Raw genomic sequence first — 24,426 nt, forward strand, 5'->3', positions numbered from 1 at the left:
AAGGGCGTGGAAGTCTCTGGTATGTTGAATGTATCTTTGTTCCCCATCCGCCTGCTTACAGGAAGTGATATTGTGGTGAGAGCCAGGAGACAGAAATCCAGACTTTCCCTCCGTATATCCTGCTTACTCTAGGATATTGTTGTTTTGCAAGCGTGTGCATGTGGATATGTGTGTACCTGTGTCAGGTGTCCTGCTTGTCACTCTCCACCCTATTCCTCTGAGACAGGCTCTCTCACGTAGCTGGAGCTGGGCTAGCAGCCAGGAAGCCCCACACAGCAGGAGGCGTCCAGGTGTGAAAGGCCATTCCCTGTCTTTTTATGTGGGTTCTTGGAAGACTCAGGTCCTCATGATTGAGCAACAAGTTCTCTTTCTTGTTGTTTCTGAGGTGCCTTCCCAGCTCCTGGAATACTTGTTTTGCTCACAGTAAATTCTTAAATTTAAATGGTGCTGTTGTGCGAGTGTGTGTGTGTTCCATTTTTAAAGAACAAGATATCAGATTATCATTTTGTGTATTTGTTGTGTGAATTTCATTGTTCATTTTCTTATTACTTCTGTAGAAACTGGACATTTGTGAAGCAGCTGAATCTCGCATTACTTTATTGTACTACAAACAGAGTGGTTACAGAGGAGAGAAGAAACGGGTGCTCTGCATTTGCTGGGCTCAGCGGTGGCATGGCTGTCAGGCACAGCAACTTTTGCTGTGCACAGTGCACAGAATCCACTACAAAAGTGAATGTAAAAACAGCAAGGATGTATCCTTCACTTCTAAAACAAATCTCAGGGAGTTTACATAGGCCTGTGTGTCTATCTAAACATCTTTCACTTTTTTGGGGGGGGGGGGTTTTGTGTCCAGCACAGAGTGGCTGCACTCAGTTTCCTTACGTTTGGAGTTGAGCGCTTCCCTTTCTTGCTGCCTGTTAAACAGGAAATGGGACTTTAGCATACATGATTAAAATCAGAAATAATTTATTCTCAATCCCAAACTATGCCTTAGATAGGGAAGAAATCCTCTGGGGCTAGTCATGTTTATTCTATCCTAACAGAACAATTAGTATATGAAATGCAGAGATGAGCAGCTTTGCGGAACAAACACATTTTCTAGCTTTCTTACAGAAGTGGAGACTGAACCAGATTTCTCAGTTTCATGAGTCTGCTTTGCAAGTGTTTCACTGGAGCCTTTTCCCCTTCCTTTTTCTTTGGAGAGGAAGCAAACAGAAAAGGTGCAAAGCTCATATGTGCCTGCTCTGCTTAGGCTTGGTGTATTTGTTAAGCGTGAACTCGGTGTGTCTCTGCAGCTCGTCGATGTGTGCGTTGAGCAGCTTCTCAAGCTCCTTGGCCCGTCTCTCCTCTTCCATCAGGAAGTGCTGTGCAGCCAGGGAAGCTGGGAGGGATATATCTGGTGGAGACTGAAGAGAGGGGAGAAAAGTGAGGTATGACCAATCCAGAGCCTTTAGTCGTAGGCATGCACCTTCCTGACAGTCAACCCTGCTGCTTTGACAAAGTACTGAATTTTGGACAGAATCCTCCTCCCCTTGCAATTTAGTCCCTGGTAATGTAACCCCTGGGGATATAAGCCATCTCAACACCACACCATTAAACAGCTCTGGGAATGACAACTGCAGTGACCAGCTGCAAATCCAGGGTGGACATAAGTACCAGGGAGCCCAGGTAGAACACATTTTGCTGACTTGCAAGGCAAGTAATCTAGAAAAAAAGGCAAGTCCCAGATCTGGAGTGAAGATGTAGCAGATTGGATAAAGATGGACATCTTGCTGGAGGTGGCTGTGTGTGTGTGTGTGTGTGTGTGTGTGTGTGTAGGATGGGATTGCTGTTGCAATCCTCCCTCACTAGTCAGGCTTAGTTGACGAAGAAATCCGAGTGGTACTCGGTGTCCCTTATTGGGAGGTATGGGGGTACTTCACAGCTTTCTTGTGATGTGGCTAGTGTATATTTGCACAAGGAAAAAAATGAAATAAAGGATATTAGTTTTATTTAAACATTATAAAATTATTTTAAAAATTACACATTAATTTTCCAGTTCTTTTATCTACCCGTCTTCCTCTCACTGTTCTTTGAGACAGTGTTTCAGGTAGCCCAGGCTTGGTGGGAACTCTAGGTGGTTGAGGATGGCTTGGGTCTCTACCTCCAGAGTGCTAGGACTCGGGGCATGCACCCGTCAGTGCACCTGGCTGCCTTTATTCTTCTTCACTTCTGACTTGTTAAGAACAATAAAGCTTTATGGAAGTGAACCTGGTTATAAGTTTATTAGTTTATCAATCTATAAAAACTCAAGATCACAGCAGGTGACACCAGAGGCCTGCAGACACATCCAAGTGTTAAATCCCAACTGTACCGTCTGCACTGGGTGGAGCCTCTCCACCAGAGTCCAAGGAAACAGTCTTGAACATGCAGTGTGTGCTGTTGATGGGTCAAACTCACTCTTTCTAAACACCCAGGGCAAAGAGGGTCAGAAGCAGTTGTCTGTTGCATGGGATGGACACTGTTGACGCCAGGTTTGCCCCAGCCTGTGCTAATGACGTGCAGTGAATTGCAATGGACTTTGCCCATCTGGACACCCAATAGACCATGCCTGCATACTAATATAAGCATCAAGTCCGTGACGCTGAGGAATCCAAGGCTTGAAATGATGCCCACTCTTCAGAGGGTGAAACAAAGCCCCACAGAGACTCAGGGGCATGGCATGCTTGTAGACTGGTGGGGAAGGGAGGGATATCCATGTAGACGGCAAGCTAATATGCACTGAAGTCCTGTGCTCTTGGACAGACAACTTGATGCCATTACTGGACATCACAGAAGGCCGACAGGCCTAGAACAAAGGAGAGCTCCACCGTGGGTTCAGGATAGGTCAGAAATCCTGCTGCTGGGGTCAGATGAATGGTAAATCCTGTTCTAGAAAAATCTTCAGCAGAGAGAATGCCATGTGCATTTCATAAGCCTCAGGGGGAAAGTCATGTAGATATTTAAGCCAGAGTGAGGCTGTATTTTCTGCAGTAGGAGCCTGAACACTCCGTAGGCCACTCCCCATTGGGAGCCCAGGATGACACAGAGCACCTAGCGGATAGACAGTGTCACCTGTCCCATTTTCTGTCCTTGGTAGCCCCAGAGGGTGTATGTATGGATCCAATAGCAGAATGGCCCACTCGCTGAGAGCTACTTAGCTTGCTTCTGTTGACTCTTGGGCCAGCTGAGGCCAGGAGGTGCCACCCCTCACCAATAGCAAGCAGCCTCTTGTCTGCAGCTAGACCACACTGGGCCCCTCCCACCCTGCAGAGGACCGCATTTTCTCCCCCCCCCCCTGGAGATGATCTATATTCCTGGGCTGACCCTTTCTGCCACAGAGCCTTAGCACGTAAGTTAGCATTGCAACGATGCTCTCTAGGATGTCTCAGCACACGGCCATGTTCAGTTTATACATGTTACTGTATGCTAAGACCTATCTGGGTCTGGTGATTTATGCCTGTAATCCCAGCACATGAAAACCTGAGGCAGGAGAACTACTGCAAGTTCAAAGCCAGCCTGGGCTACACGGTGAACTCTAAGTCAGCTGGAGCCAGAGTGAAATCCTAATAAATTAAAACAAACAAAAAACGAAAACCATTGCCAGGATTCCTGGTGGGGCATTGGGTTATCTTTCCCTTCTAGAGACAGGTGTGGTCAAATGGCCTGCAGAGCATCCTTCATCCTGCAGTCCTATTTCAGAGGTGCCTCCACACACCTTTAACCTCAGCACTCTGGAGACAGAGGCACGTGGATCTCTGAGACCACCCTGGTCTACATAGTGAGTTCCTGGCCAACCAGGGCTACACAGAGAAATCCTATCTCAAAACAGCAAAATGAACACAAGCAAAATAAGTGACATTTTAAGCTATTCTATCCTTCTCTATATTCATCTCAGAATTGAATAATCGTCCTTTAAAGGAAAAAATCAGTTTCTGGAAACTCACCAGAGGGAAGACTTCATCGTCACTAACCAAGGGACTTGTCATTTCTTTGTTCTGGAATGGCAAAGATGATAACGGCGGTGTTGGACTTCTGTTCAGCTCACAGTCTTGGCTAATTCTAGAAGAGAAGTAATGGATGTCAACAGTCTTCATAAGGATCCTAGGTTTTTTTTCCTATTGCTGTGGTAAAACACCATGACCAAGGCAACTTAGAAAAGAAAGTGTTTATGTCTTGTGGGTTCAAAGGGTTGGAGTCCATGATGGCGGAGTGAAAGCCAGCTGAGACCTCACATCTGTCGACAAACACTAAGCCAGAGCTAACTGGTAATGGGATGAGTCTTTGGAACCTTCAAAGCTCCCCTGCCCCAGTGACACACCTCCTCCACAAGGCTGCACATCTGAATCTTCCCAAACAGTTCCACCCACTGGGGACCAAGGATTCCAACATATAAGGTCACTCTCATCCAAACTGACCACCAAAGGCCATGTTTGTTGTAGCTGAAAGTTCTGATTTTCCTGATGTTCCACTAGGGAGAACCAAACGAATAAATGCGTTCATCTGGGTGTTTCTTTGACAATATTTTTTTTTTGTCTAAATAATCTCAACTTCACTTTAAAACCTTGGGATGCAGAATTATGAAGCAGAAAACACGATGATCGATAGTACAGTCTACCGTCCGCAGCCTCAGCCTGACTCACTCTATGTTGTGCTGCTGCAATTTTAGGTCATTCTAACAACTGGAGCCAATTTGACAGAAATCTCAAAACTCTGATCACATCTGCCATGCATGGTGCGGGGGGGAGTCTAAGGAGAGAAGCTAAAGTCCTCCACTGCATGTCACAGGCTTTGGGGATGTGGTATCACGTCTCTGTACTAACCAATTCCTCCGGGTTCTCTAACATACAGCGTGTTTCCCACTAGTGCCTTCCCAGGCGCCTTGCTCATGTAATTTCTTTGTTCTCTCTGACTTTCTATCACACTTAGGAGAAAGAATTCTTAGGATAGGTGGAGGGCCAATGCCTGTAAAACACATGGAACATGATGCCTGGTGCATCCTAGACACCCAATAAGGATCATACGTCATCTTAATGCCCATTTGATCTTCAAAAAAGCACAACAAAGTGGATGTCCCCAGAGATGAAGAAACTAACCGTAAAGTTAAATTGTTTACCCATTCATTTTCTTTTCCTTCTTTCTTTCTGGTACTGGAGCATGTGCCTACACTGGGCTATGCCCTGGCTTTTTTTTTTTTTTTTTTTTTTTTTTTTTTTTTTTTTTTTTTATCTGAGACAGGGTCCCGCAGTCTCTCCTTGGAAGTGAGACAGGGTCCCCCAGGCTCTCCTTGGACACAAAGTCCTCTTGCCTCAGTGTCTCTGCCTTCCTCTGTCCCCGTCCCCACTAAGTGGGGTTAGATTCCTCTAAGACACCAGTCCATCTTCAATCATTTATTACAACTGTATGAAAAACCTTTTCTTTTTTACTTTTGAGATTACAATATAACTACATTATTTCCTCCTTCCCCTTCCTCCCCCCAAAGCCTCCTGCATATATTTCCCAGCTTACGCTCCTTCAAACTCATGGCCTCTTTTTTCAATTGTTACCTGCATGCATATATGCTTATATATTCCTAAATACAAACAGCTCAGTCTGTCTAACGTTACTTTAGACTCAGAGGGAGGGAGGCAGTCAATAGCCCTACACAACTGTGACACCCATGACTCGCATCCACAAGCAGAGGGACACTAGAACCCTAAAGGTACAGTAGTGCCTTGGTGACAGCTGCCAGCTCTCTAATCAGACTGAAGATTCACTTAGGAAGAGGATAATCATGCCTGGTCCCAGAAACCTCACCAACGGCCCAAGGCTAGTAAAGTCATGGATCTGGAGAAGAACCAACAATTTTACTAAAAAGCAGCATAGTTATGACTACATTTGAAACATTTGTCCTTATATCCATAGAAAAGCACTGTCCTCACCCCTCAGGGAGGAAACTTCTCTTGGCAACAGACGGAAGTCATTACAGCAAATATAGCTCATCAAAATGTAGGTAGAGTAGTGGAGCTAGCCCCAGCGGCTACACCTACAACATGGCTCCTGAACTTAGGGCTCAGAGAACACCACAGAAGACGGAGCAGGAGTGTTAGAGCCAGAGGATAGAGTCTGCTGTGTGACTGTCCCTCCTAGAAACATCAGAAGCTGCACCCATAAAGTCTCACCATCATGACCGCCCAAATGTGAGCTGACCAGGGACAGCGCCAATGGACCTGGCACAGTGGATGGAGACAAGCCTATGGTGCCTCAGATCTATACAAAAAAACCATAGGCAACTAAGGGACGCTGAGAGGGAGCAACGGTCTTCCCCAGGGGAAACTGCTGGTTATCTAGCACCAAATGGTCAACCCCAAAAACAATTGTTTACTTTACAAATGAGAATAAATGGCTAGGAACCAGTAACTTTGAACTCAAGTTTTCCTGAGGTCGAATCTTACAATAAGAATGCAAAGCACACTATGGAATTTATTGTCTGTGCTAAAATATGGTGGGAGATGTAAGTAAAAACAAAACACCGAGCATATAAGTGAATAGGGGAACAAAACAACAAACCTTAATATTGGGCCCAAGACTGCCCCACCCGGCCTGTTTGGCTAAGTGAATGTCTTTCATGAAAGCGGGGCTTCAGTTTAATCAAATCACCAAAGACCATGAACCATAAAAATCTCCTGAATTGAAAGCTGTTTATCCTTACTAATAATCCAGATTTCCCACAGGTGTTAACCATTTTCAAAGCGATGTTTTGATACAATTTGAAAACCCACACTGTATTTTTCTCTTCTCATCCAAAGCCCAGGCCATGCAGACTTGCTTCTTATGCAGGATTCTTCATGTCTGTGCATACAAATGGCACAAAGCATCGCACTAGGTGCCTGCAGATCAACGCAGAGAAACAAATGCTTCCCGGTTTTACTTATCTTGAGATAAACCTTTCCCCCCATTATCTCACACCATAATTACCATGGAAACAGAGGAGCAAATGAAATGGAAATAACATGGTTTATGATGTGAACAATAGATGAAACATCTCCCAGTTCAGACTGAACAGTAACAATCGTATAATGAACCCGTGTATCATCTCTGGCCTGAACCTAGTGTCTACACTTCAGGATGGAAAAACAAGACAATAATGGAGGTGCTCTGAGAAGTGTGTGTGTGTGCAATCTAGACTGTGGGAGATTTTATATACAAAGTATTATTTGTTCTAAATTATCTAAATAATTATCCCAATTACCCGTTTTGCTGTGAATGCACAGAGATGACTTTATGATGCTAATTACTAAGATTTATATAGGAATATTTTTTATATTATAAGATCAATAAAATATTGAGGTTGAAGGAGAAAACTATATTATGAAGTAAAGTGCTTTGGCTTAAATCATCTTTATAGCTGAAAGCCCTTCTAGGACAGAGCCATTCCAATACTTCATAAAACCACCTTGCACAAAATGCCGCACGTATCAGTTTAAAGAGGGCTTAAAAATTATTTCAGAAGGCTTTTGATATCCACTCTCACGTCTCACTGTTCAATTAGCTTTCCCATAGGCCCTGCTCGAGGCTCGCCAAGTGTGGCCGGCTCATCTGCTTGCACGGGAGGCAGAACTCCTCGTGGAATGTGAAGTCCTGCCTGAGGTAATTAGGCCTCCCGTGCCGCTTCTCCGGGTCTTCCTCCTGGGCTAGGGGACCCACCACCTAGCACCAACCTTCTTACACTCCACAGAAGCTCCCCCTACTGTGGCCTGTACCCTCTCCAGGCCTGGAGCCTGTAGGCTTCTGCGTTCTGCTCCTTACTGGTTAATACACAGGACAAAATTCTCATACATATTTTTGGCTTTTAGATTCATCCCTTGACAAGGGACCTTGCAAGCAGCAATGACAAACCTGCTAATTTTGTGGCCTTTTCCTATTAGACACTTACTTTATTAGCTAAACATGAAGCCATCTTAACGATGAATGTTTCCGATTACTAATGTTTTCTTGATTCATAATATAAAAAGTTAAACCAAGACTATCACTTTTTAAAAGATATATCGATTTTCATGCGTGTGTGTGTGCCTGTGTGGGCTTGTGTGCACCACTTGCGTGCAGGAGCTGGTGGGGGGCGAAAGGGAATTTCAGGAGGCTGTGTGCCGTCTGATGTGGGTAGGAACTGGACCCAGGTCCTCTGGAAGGGCAGTAAGCGCTCTGAACCGCTGAACCATCTCTCCAGCCCCTGTGACTTCACTTTGAAATGTGTATTCTCATATGAAGGCAAGCCCCATTTATGACAAAATTGTTTTTTCATTAAAATTAGTTCTGAATTAACAGTTCTGGACCCCAGTACTTTGAATCAGCTTGTAAAGTCTCCTGCAACTTCAAGACATTATTTTTTAAAGAATAATACTCAGAACATCTTAACAAAATTCCATTAAATCTCATAACAATTTTAAAGTGATGGATAGGTTTTTATTCTAGAAACTAAATGCTTTGGATTGCCTGAAAATGCTCCCGATTTCAACTGAGCTAGCATGGCGATATCTTCCAATAGGAGTGAAAGACAAAAGTTAAGAATAAATAACTGTTTATATTACAGACTGTGCCAGTCTTCCTCCATTACAAGGGAGAATCTCTTTAGACAATGACCTTGAGATTTCTGAAGCAATTTTATTTTTCCTCCTCCAAATAGTTTAAGCCATTGCTATGTGAAGATGACTTGGTCATTGTCTGGTTAACTTATGTCTGACAAACATGAATATGCCTTACATGCACAGACCCACACACATACATAGTCACACATATATAATATATATGTACATATATACATAACCTATATATAAATACACAATGCATACATACATATACATACACATGCACACATACACAGGGATACATATACACTACACATAGATATAGCCACACACATTCATATACACATATACATATACCACACACACTCATACACACATATACCATGTATTTATACACACATATACTAACGTGTGCACACATACATGTACACCCATGTACATGCACACATATGTGCATATAGATCTTGCTACTTGACTCCCTGAGCTGGGCTGTGAGGGAAAGTCTTTCTCTTCCGCTGCTGGCACCAGCAGGGAGCTTCTTGCTTTCCAGTTCTCTGCTGCTGAGCTCACAGTGTCCCTGCATCTCAACAACTCTTCCCCATTGTGGATTTTACATGGCAACAATTTATTCAGACTGTTTGAAATGCTGTTTCTTTTCAAAACCAGGTCACTGAAGAACACTGAAATCAGACGAAGCATTAAAACAAATTTACTGAAACTTCCAGCAAATGGAAGTGGCAGGGCCCAGCTCTGCAGCAGGAGCAGTTGTCCAGGCTGCTTATTAAGATAATCTCCCGCAGCGCCTTTACTCCTTCCTGCCTCTGTCTCCCACAGTCTTGTTTTTGTGGGGCACTTTTAATACATTTGCACTGCCTGGCAAAGAAAGATTAAGGGCCAAGCAAAGTATTTTTAAACTAACAAACTTCAGAGTAATGGCACAGCACCTCACTGGATGCTACCAGACTTGCTCGAGTGGTGAGGACAGGCCTGGGAGCCCAGGGCCCTCGGTGACTCGCTGAGCTCAGCCAGCAGTGCCACAGCTGTTCCCAGCATCTTTAGGGCTGGGCTTTGCTGGGAGACTGAAGGTAGGGACATGCTTTGTGAGGTTCTTATTCTAGATTAGAAAAGACCTCTTAGAACAGGTTTTCAGTGCTACAGGGCGATCGGCATGTGTTTAGCCATCAGAGGACAGGCTTTTGACTGTGGCCAGAGGTCTCTTCATTTTTCCCACAGTGCTTACGCTGAAGCCCCATCATGGTGCCACACCATGGCACCCCTCCCATGGCACCCCCACCATGGTACCGCAACCATGGCACCCCACCACAACACCCCAACCATGGCACCCCACCACAGCACCCCAACCATGGCACCCCCACCATGGCACTGCAACCATGGCACCCCAACCACGGCACCCCACCACGGCACCCCAACCACGGCACCCCACCACAGCACCCCAACCACGGCACCCCACCACAGCACCCCAACCATGGCACCCCCACCATGGCACCCCAACCACGGCACCCCACCACAGCACCCCAACCACGGCACCCTCATCAAGGCATCTCCACTGTGACACTCGCATCATGGCACTTCCAACTATGACATCACAGGCACCCCCACCATGGCACTCCACCACAGTGCTCACACCCTGACACCCCCGTAGTACTCCCACAGTAGCACCACTAGTGCCATCCTCCCCAAAGTCCCCCCAACACAGTTCCCCCCGAGACCTCCACCACTAGATCCTTTCTCCACTACCTAGAGAGGGGTTAGTTAAATCAGGGCTTTGGAGAGACTGATACTTCAAGCACTGGAATTATTAGAATCCACCTTTCTAGGGGCTGAGAGATGGCTCCAATCCATAGAAATTGCTCTTGCGGAGGACCAGGGTTTGGATCCCAAGCACCCAGATGGCAGTTCACAGTCATCTGGAACCCCAGTTCCAGGGGATCCAGCAATGTCTTCTGGCCTCTGTGGACACCAGGCATGCGCATGGGGCAATATAGACATAAATATAAAATAAATCTAAAATTACAAAAGAATCCATCCTTCTAGTACCTATAGAACTGAGGTAGGGAAGGGAGAGCATTGCTCTAGAACTGGAGAGTGTTGAATAAACTTCCTCCCCTTTGGGTCTGTTCCATAGATTTTGCTTAGCTACCAAGATGAGCCTGCCATGACCCTCTCCAAACCTCAGGTTCAGCGATTAATCTAGTCACTAAAATACACGTTTTAGTCACCATGAATTTACAAAAGTACTAATATTATAAATGCAATATACTACTAATAATATTAGTGATTAGTGGCCAACATTCATGCCACTACACATATTACACAGATTCCTTCATACAATCCCCACTAACATGCTGCACACAAGAAACCATGAAAACATTATTAAGCATCCACACCAAGGACCTCAGGCTTCTGAGGACAGACAGGGCAAGTCCAGTGTGCTCTGTCTTTCATAAGCGCCACGAACGGCTCATGTCAGAGAAGTGTGGTGAAGGCAGCCATAGCCCTCCTCCAAAACCCACAGTGCAATTGATGTCTTCACGGCTCTGAGGAGTTCAATGGAAAAAGAATCGCTTTGCTGAGCAGTTCATGAGATTGGGGGAACCACCTCCAGAGACACTCCTGACTCCATAAATCGTTGGTGAAAATTGAGTTAATTAGCAGGTTTCATGGTTAACATTGACTTAGGATGTGAGCTAAGGCGTTTAGAGATCGTGAGAATAAAATGGACAATGGGAATTGATCTTCCACGCACTGAACTCTCTTACTGTCCATAGGGTCCTTGTTAGCACGTGACCAGCAGTCGGTTACCATGGCAATATCTGTAACATGGGAGGACAGACAGAAGTGACACTTTCACATGTTTTGCTTTCTCATGCCTAATGGGGGAATTTCTGGTTTTCTCTGTTCTCACAACTTTAAAAGGATTACTTGCTTGTCTTCCTGCCTGACTGTCCTGAAATGACGCAAACAGAAGTCCCTGGGAACTCCCCGCCCAGCTACTGCGGTGTGTACTTCTTATAAAACAGTGTGCCCAGACTCCTGCGTTATCACTACCAGAGAGAATGTAAACAGCCCAGGAAGCCGTCGTTTTATACCACTTACGAATTTCCCACAAGGCGTTTCTGATGCCTACTTTACAGCTAAGCTAGCATACCTGTCTCCAGCGGTCTCTGTCTTCAGCTGGCTCTGGTAGGCGCTTGCTCCCGCTTCATCATAGCTGCTCTGGGTAGGCCACGCTGCCTTCCCATTGACATGGAGCTTTGCAAGATCGCTTCGGAGCCTCTCATTCTCGTATTCCAGTTTGTTAATTGATGGGCACTGTGACTGCTCCTTGTCATTGAAGTTCATACTCTGGGGAGTAAAACAAACCCCCACTGAATGACCTCACACATGACACGTTTTCCACGTTTGGTCTCATGTGTTGGGTAGCCCCTTTTATTTGAGCTAGGTGACATGGCTTTTGTGAACTCTTTGTTCCTCCTGAACGTTTTAAATGTAAAGTGTTAATATAAATAAGTTAATTAAAGTATATTTTGGAAGACTCTCAATGGCTGCATTAAAGAGGTGTCAAATCTTGACAACTGAGTCTGTTTCATCAGCAGTGCTGTGGCTGAGCATACACAGGCCTGCACTGGAATTCCTTTACAACATGAGAATAAACTGAGTGAAGGTTTTTGAGGAGCTCAAGGGGAAGTGCCAACCCACTCAGTACTCTCTCACATTTAGGCTGGAGGGACGGAGGGCTCAGAGGCTACACTTGCTACTCTTCTGAAGGACCCGCGTTCAGTTCCCGCTTTGGCATCTCATAGCCACTGGGAACTGCGACTCCAGGGGAGATGATGCTCTTTTCTGGTCTCTAAGGGTGAGTGAACACACGAGGCACACGTGCGTGTGTACACACACACACACACACACACACACACACACAAATCCTTTAAAAAAATCTCATAAATTCCAACCAACAGTAGACTGAGGATCTTATTTTATGACCCTCACAATTTGATATCACCATTTTGTTAGGTTTGCTAATGGTAACTAAACAGCAGCCTTTATCACTGAAGTCGAATAGGTTTTCATGTTCCTTGGTGATTTTCACTCTACAGAATCTAAGTTGCTTTTGTAGTCTTTGGTGATATTCCCACTTTGGAGTTTCTGCTTACCAATATCAAAGTATCTTTTAACACTAGAGGCAGCAGTACAGTGTTTCTCTGGTTGTTGAAAATATGGTTTGTGTGGTTTTTAAACATAGACTTATAAGGTTTTAATTGTGGTGCATGGCGTGTTTTGTCTAGAAAAGGACTTTGGGTTTTGTTTTAGTTTAGTGAAATGTCATCTTTCCTTTACTCCTGCCTCTTTGCCTCACATTGCGATTTTCTTTCTTTTAAAGAGCTATTAAATATTTACTTTCACTTTCTTCTATTTGTTTTATGATTTCATTATTTCACTTTAATTCTTTAGCTTATTTTGAGTTAATTTTGCTATAAAAGTGAGAAAACAGTAAAAATAATAAATTATTCCAATTATTCCAATTACATATTGATTAAAATATTCAAGCCCACTGCCGGGTGATGTAACAGATTGCATGCTGAACTGATGTGGACTGAACTGGACTCTGGACTGTTTTGCTGCATTGATCTTGCAGTGGAGACAGAGCCCACGCTGCACGTTGGAGCAATATCATTTCATGGCAGAGATTTGCTGCCGGGATATTAATGCACCGCCCCAGATTGTAGAAGAAAGCATATTTAAATCACAAAATGAATGGCTTAAACAAGAGGCTTAGAGATTTCTCAGGTTGTTTTTGCTAAAAACTATAGGATGTTCCCAGGGAAGGGGTGTGTGCGTGTGTGTGATGTGTGTGTATTTATGGTCTTCTTGTACTGCTTTGTAGGATAGTCTCTGTTCTCACATAGCAAGTTGTGGGAAAGCTGTGTGTGATGCTCTATTGTCCACTTCTGCCCTTCCGTCCTGTGAGCTGACCATCCCAAGCTGCATTGTGGCCTAGGGGACCACAGTTCTCTGGGATCAGAAGGGCAATACCTTAACACCAAACATTTGCCTTGGCTAGCCCATCACTTTTGAAGCTCCAAACGTTTGGAATTCAAGGCCTAGGAAACTAAATGACTGGAGCTTAGACATTTCTTTTTGAAATCCCTAAATTTCCAAGCTTTGAGAACCATTCACATAGAATAACACTCAAAGTCCTCCCAACTTTCTCACATTTTTGAATAGCTGCACATTGGTAATCAACCAAACAATCATGTTAATGTCAACACTGAAAACCAGCTTATAAACCACTTATGTGATACACACAAATAAGCTATTAAAATGTTTACTTGTTTTGTTTTGTGCCAAAGGCTGAATTTCCTTACTGTTTTCTTGCAAACTGAGACAATCTAGGAAATGCAGAGGAAGGTCTGATTCTCAATGAGGACTCCGAGGAGGGCATCTCAGCAGCTCACTGAGACTTGGAAAAACTTGAGCCACCCTGACCCAGCCAATCTTTCTGCACAGCCAGAGGAAGCTGCCCACAAGGCAGTGACATACAAAGGGCTTTCTCAGGCGTCTTTGATCAACTTTCTTCTCCTCAACGGAAGAAAGTAAGGATCAGGCAACCTTACTTCAGAATTAGGCAATCAGGAATGTTCTCAAATCTGTATTTATTTACTTAGGACCGATCTCAAGATCAGTAATTTCCTGTCTAGAAAGGAAATGGAGCGGGAGCTGGAGAGGTGGCTCAGTGGTTAAGGGCACGGGCTGCTCTTGCAGATGATGCGGGTTTGGTTCCCATGCACATGGCGTTTGTAACTATCCCTACTCCTTAACTCCAGTTCAAGGGGATCAGACACCCTCTGACTTCTGTGGGCAATGCATGAATGCATGCATGTGGTACATAAACATACATGCAGGCTAAAATAAGAAAGAGAAAAGAAAATAAAACAGCTGCCATTTTAAAATTACTCAAGTATCACAAATGTCAGGAGGCTGAAAATAATGATATCTATCTATCTATCTATCTATCTATCTATCTATCTATCTATCTATGTTGTTGTTTCTTTCTACCCAGGGTGAAATTTCAGCTCTAATCACTTAATTTTATATTTATATATTCTAATAATTGCTTAAATAATTATATGAATATGAATTTTTTGTACTTGCAGAATTTTAATACATAGAAGTAGAGTTTTCTTCATTTCATAACATTTGAGAAGTAACAGAATAAAATAAACAAGGAATAAGAAATTGGTAAACTCCCATAATAAATTAAATAGGGGGCTAGAGAGAGGGGCTGGTCTTCCAGAGGACTCAGGTTCTAGTACCAGCAACCATATAGTATAGTGGCTCACAATCATCTGTAACTCCAGTCCCAGGGGACCTGATATTCTATTCTGGCCTCCACGGGCTCTACATTCATGTGTTCCACAGACATAGATGGAGCCAAGACAATTACACACACGAAATAAAAGTAAAAGTTAAAAATTTAAAACATAAATGAGGTAATAGTATCCTCAAAGCCATTACTTTTACATGTCAGTGAAATAAACTTGTGCGTCATAACTTAAACAAACGGGAGAAAATGTGTTCAGCTATCTAAGCCCAAGCGTAAGAAAGGCAACCGAAACGGGAACTGGGCATGGCAGTTCACGTCTGTAACCATGGCACACAGAGAGTGATGGACAGACCTCACTTCAGACAAAGCGACATCATCCCGAACCCAGTGATGCACTAGAATTGACAGGGTGTGACTATTATCGGTTGAACTGTGGCTCCTTACAAAAGCCTGTTGAAGTCCTAACCCCTACTCCCTCATGATATGACCTTATTTGAGAACAGCATCTTCTCAGAGACAGTGGACCTGAAGTGAACACCCAGCAAAAGGGAAATCTGATCTGAGCATCATGGGGTGAGGCAGACATGGGGACCACAGCACACTGAGACAAAGCGCTGGGGTGTTGCCGGGAACACCAAAGACTGTCACAGACCAGCTGGGGGTGGGGGGAGAAGGGGGAGAGGAGAGGAGATAGAGAGGGAAGGGGAAGGGGAAGGGAGCCTGTGAAGAAACCTCCTGCGCAGAGGTTAGAGGGAGCATGCCCTGAGGACATCCTTCGGGACTTCAGCCTCCTCCTGCTGTTCTAAGCACACACATTGTGATATCAAGTTAATTTAGAGCTAGGAAAATTTATCCCTGGAACCCATATTGGACAGAAACTGGGAAATATGTCGACCATAGTGTCTGACATGTCGACAAATGCAAGGGGAAGACTCGCACAGTCACCTCTGTCGCCAAGGCCCTGACAAGTGCTAGCAGCTGCATTTCATAACAGGGCAGAAAGAACGACACAGGATTCTGGACTGAAAACAAATTCACACCCCACAAACCTCTAGAAATGTGACATTTATAGACAGAAACTAGATAATTTGCTTGCGAGTCCTGCCGGGACTTAGATTTTCTCTGAGGTCCTGGCAATGACAGGGATGGGTGTGAGCTCTGGAGAAGAGGAGAGAGCCCGAGAGCTACACTGTGCAACTCCCAGCCCTGAGTCGTGGTCCCTTTGGAAGACCAATGACCCTTTCACAGGGGTCAACTTAGACCATTGGAAACATCAGCTATTTGCATTATGATTCATAACAGCAAAATTACCATTATGAAGTAGCAATGAAAATAATTTGATGGTTGGGGTCTTCACAACGTGAGGAACTGTATTAAAGGGTCACAGCGCTAAGAAGGTTGAGAGCCACTTCTCTAGAAGGAATAACATAACATGGACCTCCTTCTATGCTAGCAATTAGATGCTTGATGTGGTAAAAGCAGATATTCTATTTCTAACAGCAAGAAGAATTGTAAATAACTTGGGAAATGGTTTAAAGGAAGGAGACAGGAGCTATTCAAAGAAAATTGTATTATTGGGAAATGTATTATAAAGGAATGGGAATCATGCTATATCTTATTACAACGAAAGCTTTGTCTTCAAAGTTAATACTAAAACGAATTCAATTCCAGATAGAATCCACAGGAAATTACAAGGAGAAACCTGGCACGCTGAGCTTAGTCTATATGAAAATTTTAACTGTGCTACTGCACATTGCATTTCAAAGTACAATTTAAATGAATTGAACAATTGGATGGAGAATATAAAACCTCTGGAAAAGTACAGAAGGGCACAGGCACACGTGGAAACCCTGCCACCAAAGATGGCAGCTCCCCCTGTATCCAGCAAGGCCAGTGGTTTCTGGCAAGTCAAAGTCAAACTTCTTTGGCAAAAATACAAAGTTACAGAAAACAGACTTTGAAAATGCTTCAATAAATTGACAAGAAAAAAACTTACATCAACGAAAATATTTATAAATTATATCAAATTCATATTGTTATAAACTGCCAAGAGGTGCAGGAAACGATTTCCCCACATATGGCAGGGAAATGAAAATCAAACTGCTGAAGAAAAACTTGCTGTAGTAATAGTACCGGCAGCGGAAGAGCACGGCGACGAGAGGAAAATGATGGTGACGTTAACATTAAGACACACGTACGCTGCGGGCCAGTGGCTCCTCCTCGAGGGAGCTGCTCCAAGATATACGTGTTGGGATTTTGTAATGACCGATTTTTCCAGGTGAGAATATGAAAACTGTCAAATACACTAGGGCTAAAATACTTATGGAAAACAGTCTAATAAGGTTTGATATATCAGCACTGTGGAGTATTAACCACCTACTGTAACCGACAGAATATGCCTGGGTCAGTTGGTGTGGAAAGGCAAATCACAGAAGTGTGACATGCAGAGTTATGTGAACCTAATTTTTCAAAAATAATTCTATGCATTTCTGTGTGTACGTTTGTGCGTCTTGTATGTACAGGGCCCTGAGGGGAGCAGATACCCCGGAACTGGACTTGGCAGGTAGCTGTGAGCTGCCGTGTGGGGTTGGGGAGCTGAATCAGATGCTATCTATACAGGAGCAGCAAATGCTCTTAAATTGTGAGCCATCCCTCTATGCCTGTGACACTTTATTTTTTTTTTAATGATAAAAATTCCCAAATAAGCACATATGTGTGTTTATAGAGGTGTTTAAATATACAAAGAGATAAATACTAACGAGTAGTCACTGTATACTGTCCGGCACATGAGACACTATGTGGAAGATGGGGTGGGAAGGGTAAAACTAGGAAAACGTGCCCTGAAGCCACCTGCGTGCAGACTGTGGTTCATGCACAGACAATTTCCGACAGCTTCGGTGAGGGTCATTTCCCTAGGACTTATGACTTGTCCAGCTGTCCACGTACAGCTCGAGGTCAGCTCTGGGCAGCACCTGAGCTTCACATCTACTTTGTAGGAGACTCTATCTCCCCACCTTCTCTGTGGGAATGCTCAGGAACAAGCTACAGGGGCCACCATTTGCTTGCCATCACAGAGCCCTCTGCTGCCCAAGTGGGGCTGGGGGGAGGGGTGTGGGTAATTAGCGGCTGCTTTATATATCTTTGTGCATTTCAGTTCTTAGAAAATCAAATAATATGAATGAGCAAAGCCGAAAGCCTACAGGAGCAGAGTGAAACCCCTCAGCAGGGCTCTGGTGAGCTGGGATAGACACAGACAAACACTTGTGTGTCCCATGTTGGGAATGAAAAGGCAGGGATGACAGGCAGGGTTTTAATGAAGCAGAGAGGGAGACCAGCAAGCTTCCCTTTTCATCCAGCTGTGCTCCAGTCACAGGGTCCACAGCCAGGCTCAAGGAGGAAGGGAGAATGCTTCCAGTTGCTTCTACTGTCTTGATGCTGGAATACGGACTCATATGAGAACAGGTGCACAACAAGATAGAAATAAACACAACATTGGCTCTAGAAGGGGCCTGGTTGAGGCCCCAACCCACTGGCTCACATTATGGCTAAAGGGACAGGCCAACTTAAACAACTATGAGGCCCAAATTTTCCTATCTTACCTTTTCTGTTCCTTGAACAGTTAAAAAAAAATAGTAAAACCAGTAGGATTTTCTCTGAGTGAGTAAAAGAAAAGATACAAGGCATGCTAATATTTCAATATTTCGACCAATGAAAGCTCTTCTACAAAAACCAGTCATGGACTGCTACATCAGACACAGGAGACAAATGAGAGGCTTGGGGCCATTTAACCTGTTTGTGAGACCAAGTAGAGCCAGGAGCTAATTCATGTATTCAGTTAACAATCACTGAACACTTGCTTTGTACCGGAAGTCCTGAGCTGTTGGTCATGCCAACTTCCTCCTTGTCATCCAGTTGAAAGGGGCAAGCCTCAAAACAAGTCAGAGGCAAATACGAACCAAGCAAGGACGGACCTAATTGTTTTAATTCAGGTTTGTGGGGAAGGCTTCACTGAGCATAAGGTTGGCACTGAAGTTGGGCCATCTAGGATATGGGGTTTCAGAATTAAAAGTCAAGAAAGTGCATGGTCTGCATGTCTGGGAAGTGGTCAGAACTGAGCATCCCAGCATGGACTAACCATGGCTGGAAGGGAGCGCCCAACTGGAGTGCGCATGCCCAGTGGCCACACCGAGGGGTCAGCCCCGACCAGACAACTGGTCCTGTTCAGTTTCGGGGAGTGAATTCAGAGCATTACCAAGTACCGAGCAGGGTCTAAGTCTCCCATCATTCCTTTCAGGTGCGTGTTTTCTGTTCGGACAGCTTTGTATCTCATATCCGAGACCTGAAAGATCAGTAGACAAAGGGCACACGTGAAACCAGCGGAACTAGTCATCTTGTTCATTAGCTCTGTCCCGTGGGTTCAAATCCTTTCTGTGGCAGCATAAAGGGAGCCGACTGTCAGGGTCCCCTGTTCCCTCTCCCGGCCTCTCTTCCTGTTTGAGCAGTGCTAGATTTAAAAAAACTTAAATAATGATTTACTTTTTTCCTACCAAGCCCGAAATTCCATTTCTCATGTATTGGAACTATAACCAGAAGGGTCAGGATTTTAAAATCCCTTCTTCAAGAAATCGCTCATTACGCGTTTTCAATGCCCGATTAACTTTTACAGCAAGCAGTACATGGCTTAATTTGTTCCTCCTGGTGTTTTGGTCGCATTTCCTCACCTGCCTAGGACTTCATTTTGTGTCCTTGTCCTTTCCCTGATTTCTGCCTGAATGTTGGGATGACGGACATGTGCCTCCCTTCCTGGCCTGTTCTTTTGTATATCTAAGGCTCATTTCTATATAAAACTCTTGCTTTTTGAAAGATTTATCTTTGTAAGTTTTAGAATATATGCTCATAGACAAAATCTAGAAAACATGGAAATATGAAAATGGAAATGAGACTCATTCATGGCAGCTGCCCGCTCTGGCCATCTGCAGAGTGCCCTGCCCACGGTGCCCTGGAAGTTGCTGCTTTCCTGGGTATGGCACAGATTGGTCAGTCTAAGGCCATTGACTGGATGGAGGCCTAATTTTTTCCTGGATTTAACTGTTCTTGTGGAGACTGTCTTGGTTTATGTTTTATGTTCTAAAATCACTTGGTTTTAGAGTGAAGGGTCATGCAGCCCATGCTGTCAAAAGCAGGCTATGAATTTGATTATTTGTAAGAGAGCAGGGAGGTTTAAAGGATAAACCGGGAAGGAGGGTGGGCGTGAGCATCCCTTGTAGCATCTTAACAGTTGAAGCTTGCAACCTCTGCTGTCTCTGAGGACACGGTGTGTGCTGAGTGGATGTTTAGTTAATACGTGCCGATTTTATTCTGTAGCCTCCATGTATAAGACATGAATGGAAATCTAGAGTGTGTGTGTGTGTGTGTGTGTGTGTGTATTGGGGGGTGTTAGTGGAAAGATCCTATTGAAAACAACTGCGGAAAGAAGCAGGGTGTACGTGATGTGGGAGACAGCTGCAGGAGAATGCCAGCGTGGGACTGCTTGGTCTTGCATGCGCTGTCTTTAGGCCCCTAGTGTTCCTTTGATGATACTTTGTGGAGTGGTCCGTGGTTTTATGGGGCACCCAAGGCTCCTGACAGTCGAGGAGAGAGTGAGGATGAGCACTGAGCCGGTCAGCCCTGCGCGCATACCTGTTGCTTTGTTAACATTTTCTCCTTTATTTCTAGCTCCATCTTCAGCTGTCTCTCCAGAAGAGCAGCCTTCTTCCTGACAGTTGCTATAGTGATCTCTTTCTGGTGGAGTTCCTGGGTGAGGTCCGAGATCTCATTCCTCATGCGTTCCTGTTCGGAGCATCGGTCTTCCTCCTGATAGAGCTGGCTTCTCATCTGCAGGGAGAGTGACCCAAAGACGTGACCAGCCCGCTCACTCACAGAGGAGCTGCAGCCTGTGCTGGACTCCCCCAGTCTTCCTGCCTAGAGTGTCTGCAGCCCATGGCATCCCCCATCTGACCTGTGCCAACCGACAAGCAGCGCACAAAGTTCAGTTTCCTCCCAACCCCAAAGTCCTTTGCTTTCTTGTAGTGTGCCAAGTGTCACTCAGCTTTGGTACAGACTTGATGGAAACTGTTACTGAGTCCTGTGCTTTGTTTGTGAGGCAGGGTCTACCTACACAGCTCAGACTGTCCTTTATCATCTTTGGATCCTCATGCCTTGGCCCCTGAAGTTCTAGGATTATGGTGCACACGGCCAAGTCTGGCCATCAGGACCTTCTTATGGAGAAAAAGGAAAAGGACCCAAGAAGGGCAAGCAACTTGCTCAAATCATACAAAAAGTGTCAGATTTGAGACTGGAACTCATAGTTCTCGGCTTTAATTAAGGTTTTTAAATGAGACATGTGTAAATCCCACTGTGCCAGCTGTGACCCCACACTGTATATCAGAGTCACGAAGATACTAAGCTTAGTGTGTTGCTTCTGAGCCTTGGAGTGTCTCCACCCTCGACTTTCCAAATCTAGCTGGGCCCTGGCCCAGTCCACCCTCTCGGATGCCCTGCTCTTTGTTCCTGTCGCTCCCACCTTGGCTACACCCCCAGCATTGCTCACTGCTTCTCACCCTTGGGAGTCACAGATAAATTATGCATGATCCCTCTCCCGCATACAGGACAGGGGAGAAAGATAAACAAGTATTTGTTTATTTTATTTTTTAATATTTAAACAATAACCCTTTATTGAGACAGGGTTAGTTTAAGTGGCTACAAAGTTCAAGTGTAAAGTGTGTACATTTCTACAGGTACAAGTTAACTTCTTAGTGAGAAAGCAAATATTTATTAGCAAAAGTGTGTTTAGATTTGGATGGAAAAACTGAAGGGGGATTTAGAATTGTGGCTGCAAGATCTTCCAGCACACGTTCACATTGTCATCCTCCGATGTCGGCTGGCTCTCAGTGGCACCCTTCACTCACAAACACAGGGCTTGCACTGAATGCTTGAAAATGCTTTTTTTTTTTTAAAAAAAAAAAAACCAAAAAACTTTCTCCAATCAAATTAATATTAAAATAACCCAAATAAAGGATTCTGTGGGCGCACTCCATAGTCATCAACACTTTTCTTGGTAGAAACTTCACATAATTAACCCCTAACCATCCACAGTGGCGCAACAGTGAAGGAGCAAACGTATTAGTTCCTTAATTTATAACAGTTTTTAAGTCTCATTTTATTAGCACTATTGATTTTTGGCCTGAATTACACACAGAACCCGTCTCCTCATCAATCAAGCACAAAATGACAGCAGAGACTGCACCTGCTTTGCTTCCTCCGCACCACCGTCTCCCTCACTGGCCCGTTTCTGTGGCCATTAACTGACATTAGGGGGCCGTGCCAGGGCCTATAAGCCAGGCTCTGCTCACCTGCTGGCAGCACAGATCTGGAATGCCTTTCATTCATGCCACAGACGCTTAACTATACAAACGGAGGAAAATGACAGATGAGACAGTCTGCACATAAAAAACTGCTATTTTCCTCTCAATAGAAAAACCACTGGAAAAAGGAAGAGTTAGAGGAAAACCTGGCAGGCATTTGGGCTTCAAGCGGCATTTTGTGCAAGAGCACCACCCAGTCACAAGCCTGGGTTCCGATCCATGCCATCCAAGGACTATGATTTCCACCGCCATGGCAGCTCTTTTGCCCCTGGTTACACAAAGTACATTAAAGTGCAGTATAAATAGAAACACTTTGGTTTCTTTAAAAGAGTATTGCCTTTTAGTTGAGTAGAAAGTTTATTAACTCTTATTGTATAAATAGTCTTGTTACATATGAAGCTGGAGCTCATAGCTGCTTTGGTTTTTCTCCACAGCGTAGCATAATCAGCATCCACAGTAAAAAAAAAAAAAAAAAAAAAAATCCTTGTAGTGAGTTCTCTACAGAGGTTTGAAAATGATCTGGCACTAGAATCCAGAGCTCTTAAAATTCACCCCTGAAATCCTGCTTTTTAAAAGCTAAGTATAAACATGTATCTCATTAGATAAATCTCCTCTGTTCTGCCTGGTTAACAGATAAATGTGCAGATGAATTAACCGTACTAACTACAGCAGCAAAAGTAGTTTTAGCTGTTCTGCACAAATATAAAGTTAACAGTGTGCTTTGTTCCACTAAGCAAACATGCTGCCACCAAGTAGGCACCAGCACCTCTGTTACAGGTGCGTCATGTCCACCACACAGGAACATTCTGAGCAGAGAAGAATGTCTAGACATAAGTCAAGAGTCCTTGCCAATCATTTGTCAGGCAAGCTAAAGCAAAGAAAGTCACTATTAAGTTATACATGTTGACTGACTTTTAGAAAAAAAAAATTCTAACATTAGTGGTTAAGGAAGAAGAAAATCAGGATTTACCTCACAAAATATAAAATGTGACATAACAGTGAAATATAAATGTTAAAAGTACTTCATACCAGAGGGTAAAAAAAAAAAAGAGAAAAGAACCAAAAATCAAAAACCATCAAAAGTTAAAAACAAAAACAAAGCAAAGTCCCAACTGAAATCCTCAGGAAGTTAATCCGGATGGGCACACTTTCAAGGGTGTTAAGAAATGATCCCTCTCCCGCATAAGGGGCAGGGGAGAAAGATAAATAGGTATTTATAGCACAGGGTGGTAACTGATGTTTGAAAAATGTCCTGGAGGGTGCATAGTCCAGCTGGGAGGTGCACGAGGAGGGGAGGCAGGGAGCTGGTGTTAGGATGGTCTTCCCAAAGGTGCCATCATCAGGAAAATCCTGAAGGGTAGGTGGAAGCCAGACGGCCAAGGTGAAAGGAATGCAGCCAAGGGTGGGGCCAGAGAACTGTGTTCACTGAGGGAGTCTGGAGTGTTTTCATCCTCTGTGCACTAAGAAGTAAGGCCAGAGAGGGAAATCAAGAAAATCCAGAGATGTCTGTGAATATCGCACACTTAGAAGGGAGAAGTGACTCTTTTACATTTCCGTTTTTTAAATCCAGTGCGTATTTCTAAAGGAAGAAGGGGCTCTTCCCTTTTTGTGAAACTGAATTAGGATCTCACTATGCCCACCTGGCTCTCCTTTTCCTAGCACTCTCTTTGTGTCGGGCTGGTCTCCTCATCCAGTCCCATAATCTCATGCTCTAGTTTCAGTTCTCATGAAAGGGAGTCACTTCCTAGAACCTGTGCCCCATCCATCCTGGGCAGTGCACTGAGATGGCCAGGCCTTAGGACCGACACCCAGGGAAACATGGCCTAATGCTGGGGTACCTGGGTCCAGAGACCAATGTGCTGCGTCCTAGGCTAGGCACCACCCACTCTTATCTGATCCTGCTCTGATTACTAAGACATGTGACTTAGAAATCACATGATCTTAACTTTGCTACTCAGCAAACACGAACCAGGGTCATGTTGTCCAGCTTTCCAAAGCAAGTGTCTCAGTGATGGGACCTAACCCCAGTATATGTGATGGATTCTCTCTCTCTCCTTTTGTGTTTTTGAGACAGGGTTTCTCTGTAACTTGGGAG

The 24,426-nt window shown here is 44.3% G+C and overlaps 1 protein-coding gene across 2 annotated transcripts in view; it reads right to left on the reverse strand.

Moving 5' to 3' along the window:
• Nucleotides 1-638: 638 nt before the first annotated feature.
• Nucleotides 639-24,426, reverse strand: part of Deup1 (deuterosome assembly protein 1) — a 49,433-nt gene continuing 25,645 nt past the window's right edge. The window contains exons 8-12 of one of the 2 annotated variants that reach the window (XM_038322993.1): nt 20,608-20,802; nt 19,181-19,267; nt 11,752-11,948; nt 3,966-4,080; nt 639-1,406 (exon numbers count right to left, since the gene is read on the reverse strand). In XM_038322993.1, the coding sequence (XP_038178921.1) occupies nt 1,230-1,406; nt 3,966-4,080; nt 11,752-11,948; nt 19,181-19,267; nt 20,608-20,802 (771 nt within the window). In that variant the 3' untranslated portion in view covers nt 639-1,229. Of the gene's footprint in view, nt 1,407-3,965; nt 4,081-11,751; nt 11,949-18,224; nt 18,364-19,180; nt 19,268-20,607; nt 20,803-24,426 lie in introns of those variants that run through there. The other variant, XM_038322991.1, reaches the window with a different exon arrangement.

This window comes from Arvicola amphibius, chromosome 3 (genome assembly GCF_903992535.2).
Source record: "Arvicola amphibius chromosome 3, mArvAmp1.2, whole genome shotgun sequence".
In the NCBI taxonomy this organism is placed as follows: domain Eukaryota; kingdom Metazoa; phylum Chordata; class Mammalia; order Rodentia; family Cricetidae; genus Arvicola; species Arvicola amphibius.